This window comes from Fulmarus glacialis, unplaced genomic scaffold (assembly GCF_000690835.1).
Source record: "Fulmarus glacialis isolate BGI_N327 unplaced genomic scaffold, ASM69083v1 scaffold14841, whole genome shotgun sequence".
In the NCBI taxonomy this organism is placed as follows: Eukaryota; Metazoa; Chordata; class Aves; order Procellariiformes; family Procellariidae; genus Fulmarus; species Fulmarus glacialis.
The window spans coordinates 28,144-30,903 of NW_009192230.1; the positions used below are offsets into that span (position 1 = coordinate 28,144).

Genomic DNA, 2,760 nt, shown 5'->3' on the forward strand with positions numbered 1-2,760 from the left:
CCCTCCAGCCCCCGTGGACTGCTCGGGGCAAAAGCTCCCGCGGCTGGTCCCTTGCTCTGTGGAGTTTCTGCAGCTCCTGCCTCTCAGCTTTCTCTCTCCTAGTGCTTCAGCCATCCCCACCCCAAGGCCGGTCCTTACCCATCTCCAGGTACTCGTCAAACAGCCCCTGGAACACCAGCAGCTGGCGGTCCTTCACCCAGGGCACCTGCTCCACCAGGACCAGCTCCCCCCTCCTCGCCCGCCTTCTTGGTGGAGAGGAGCTTGTTCTTGTGCCACCAGCACTTCAGCTTCCTGGGGAGATGAGAGGGGCCATGTCCACCGCTGCAGCCAGCCGGCACTGCTCAACGCCCCCTCGACGGAAGCCCGAACCCTCCGTGCTGCACGATGGCCCTGGTGGGCCACGGCGTACTCACGGGATGGCCACGTTGTTGAAGATCTGCTTCCCCACCATGATGACCAGCAGCTCCTGTGCCAGCTCCATGAAGCACCCACCCGGGCTGCGCTGCAGGGAGAGAGGGGCCCTCAGCCTGCCGGGGTCGGCACACCGGGATGGGAGGGCCCCGAGCACGGGAAGGCGTCCCTGCAGCAGGCACCGGCTGGGGCGGCACGGTGTCTCTCCCACCCAGCACTCACCTCCTCGTTGCGGACCCCCAGAAAACTCAGGTAGTTCCCAGGGTAGCTGACAAACCTGCAGGAGCCGCGGCAGAGCCGTGAGCGGGGATCCCAGGGGCTGAGCCCAGGGATGCATCCGGAGCAACCCCGGGGAAGGAAGGGCTTTTTCTGGTCCACCCTGCACCCTCTTGTCCCTCACCAAGGGGGACAAAAGGGCTGGTGGTGGGTGCCTCTGATGGAGATGGGCCCCCAGTCCCAGGCTGGGACCAGCTGCACCAGTTAGCCCACAGCAGGCTGGCACTGCCCTCATTCCCAGGTGTCCCGTGGCTCCCGCTCTCTGGTGGGACATGCCGCAGTGCTCCTTGCCCATGATGGCCGCAGCACTCTCCAGCACCAAAGCCCGGAGGCTGCGGGGGCTGCAGGAGATGGGGAAGACCCCTGCTCCCCCCCAAAGGCCTTACTTGCCCTTGAAGAAGGCAATGTAAACGGGAGAGGAGTAGAAGGTGACAAACTGGAAGGTGAAAGTGTCCTCGTGCTTGGTCTGGGTGCGATGCATCTCTGCCAGGGGGAAGCACGGGGACCTGGCCCTACTCCAGCATGCTCTTCCACATCATCGCAGAAGTCACCCCACATTGCTCGAAGCTGACCAACCCCCCACAGCCCAGGGTCCCCAAACCTGCTGCGGTACCCGTGAAGGTGCCTGCCACTCATCCAGAGCCTGGAGACACCTGTCTGCTTTGCACCAAAAAATAATCTTCCTCCCTTCTGCTCAGTACAAACAGGCTTTGTGTCTCATTAAATACAACAAAAATATCCCATGTGCTTTTCTCCCCCAGACCTCAAAAGTCAGCTTGGATATTTTCATCGAAAACCCCCAGAAGTGAAACCCTACACTCATACTTTTTTTTTTTTCTGCTGCCAAAACACTTTTCACTGAAGGTCTTGTTTCCCCAGCTCTCCCCTCCTCCATAAAGCCATCGTTCTCCTGAGTGTCGGCCAGCTTTCCCTGGGTTTGGGGCTCTGCCCTTACTGACCACTCCCTCCCGTCACCATCCAGCTTGCAAGACCCTCGCCAGCTTACCCCACTTGGTGAGGAAATGAGCCAGGGAAATACAGATCTTGGAGAGGATGAGGATGAAGATGAGGTTCACCACTGAGCCGGTGATGCTGGCGATGCGGGATGCCTACAGGGAGAAGCAACACGCAGAGCACAGAGGGTGGCGAGCAAGCCCAGCAAGCGAAGCAGGTCCAGGAGTGGCTCTGGCCACCTCTCACCGAAGCCACAAACCAGAAGTACCCTGAGCTGGAGAGGAGGATGGCGACCACTGCCCAGTAGAGGGTAACGGAGACCACAAACATCACCACCATGGCAATCTGCAAACACAGCGCGTGGGGTATGAGCAGCTTGTGTTGGGAAGGAAAACCCGACCTTTAACCCAGGCACCACGAGTCCCAGGGGAGTTCCGGGGTGGGCAGCTGGGCCTGGGCGCAGCGGGGTGCGGGCTGAGCCGGCGGAGAGCCACAGGTTCCACCACGGGTCAGGGACACCCGTGTTCGTCCCCAGGTTAACCCATGCTCTTACCCCAAACTGATCCCGTCCCATCATGTCCCGCTGCCCCGGGACGGACGCTGGGCAGACGCTGTCCCAGCCCCCGCAATCTTACCATCATTATAGTGGTCATTGAACCCGCCAAAATCCAGTGGAGGCGGCTGCGCTTGGGGAAATATGGCTCCTCTGCCCCCGTTATAGGGTTTATTATCGTCATGGGAGCCATGGCAGTGAACTGGGGCCGTGGCCGCTCCTGAGAAAGAGGGGGAAAGGCATCAGGGGCGCCCGGTGGCTTTGGTCTGTGCGGTTTCGGGAGGTGCTGCGGAGGGCCAGAACCCACCTCGACGTCCTCGGACTCAGAGCGGTCCCACTGATGAGCCAGGGATGCGTTGATCTGCTTCCAGAACTCCAGGAACAGCACTGCCCACAGGGACATGAAGATGCTGAAGAAGATGGTCCCACCATGGTCAAAGAGCCGTCCCGCCTGTGGTGGGACGGGTGGGAAGATGGGTGGGAGAGGAAGCACCGGGGCAGCAGGGGCCGAGGCAGGGAGGCGGGCTGGGATGACACAGGCTAACACTGGGATGGAGATCTCAGCC

General features: G+C 61.1%; 1 protein-coding gene across 1 annotated transcript in view; it reads right to left on the bottom strand.

Moving 5' to 3' along the window:
- Positions 1-2,645, bottom strand: part of LOC104083498 (anoctamin-7-like) — a gene marked incomplete at its 5' end in the record, with an annotated part of 4,103 nt that extends 1,458 nt beyond the window's left edge. The window contains 9 exon segments of the mRNA XM_009587001.1: positions 139-205; positions 207-291; positions 414-502; positions 634-688; positions 1,074-1,170; positions 1,694-1,796; positions 1,888-1,986; positions 2,277-2,414; positions 2,502-2,645. Of these exon segments, the coding sequence (XP_009585296.1) occupies positions 139-205; positions 207-291; positions 414-502; positions 634-688; positions 1,074-1,170; positions 1,694-1,796; positions 1,888-1,986; positions 2,277-2,414; positions 2,502-2,645 (877 nt within the window).
- Between the last annotated feature and the right edge of the window lie 115 nt (positions 2,646-2,760).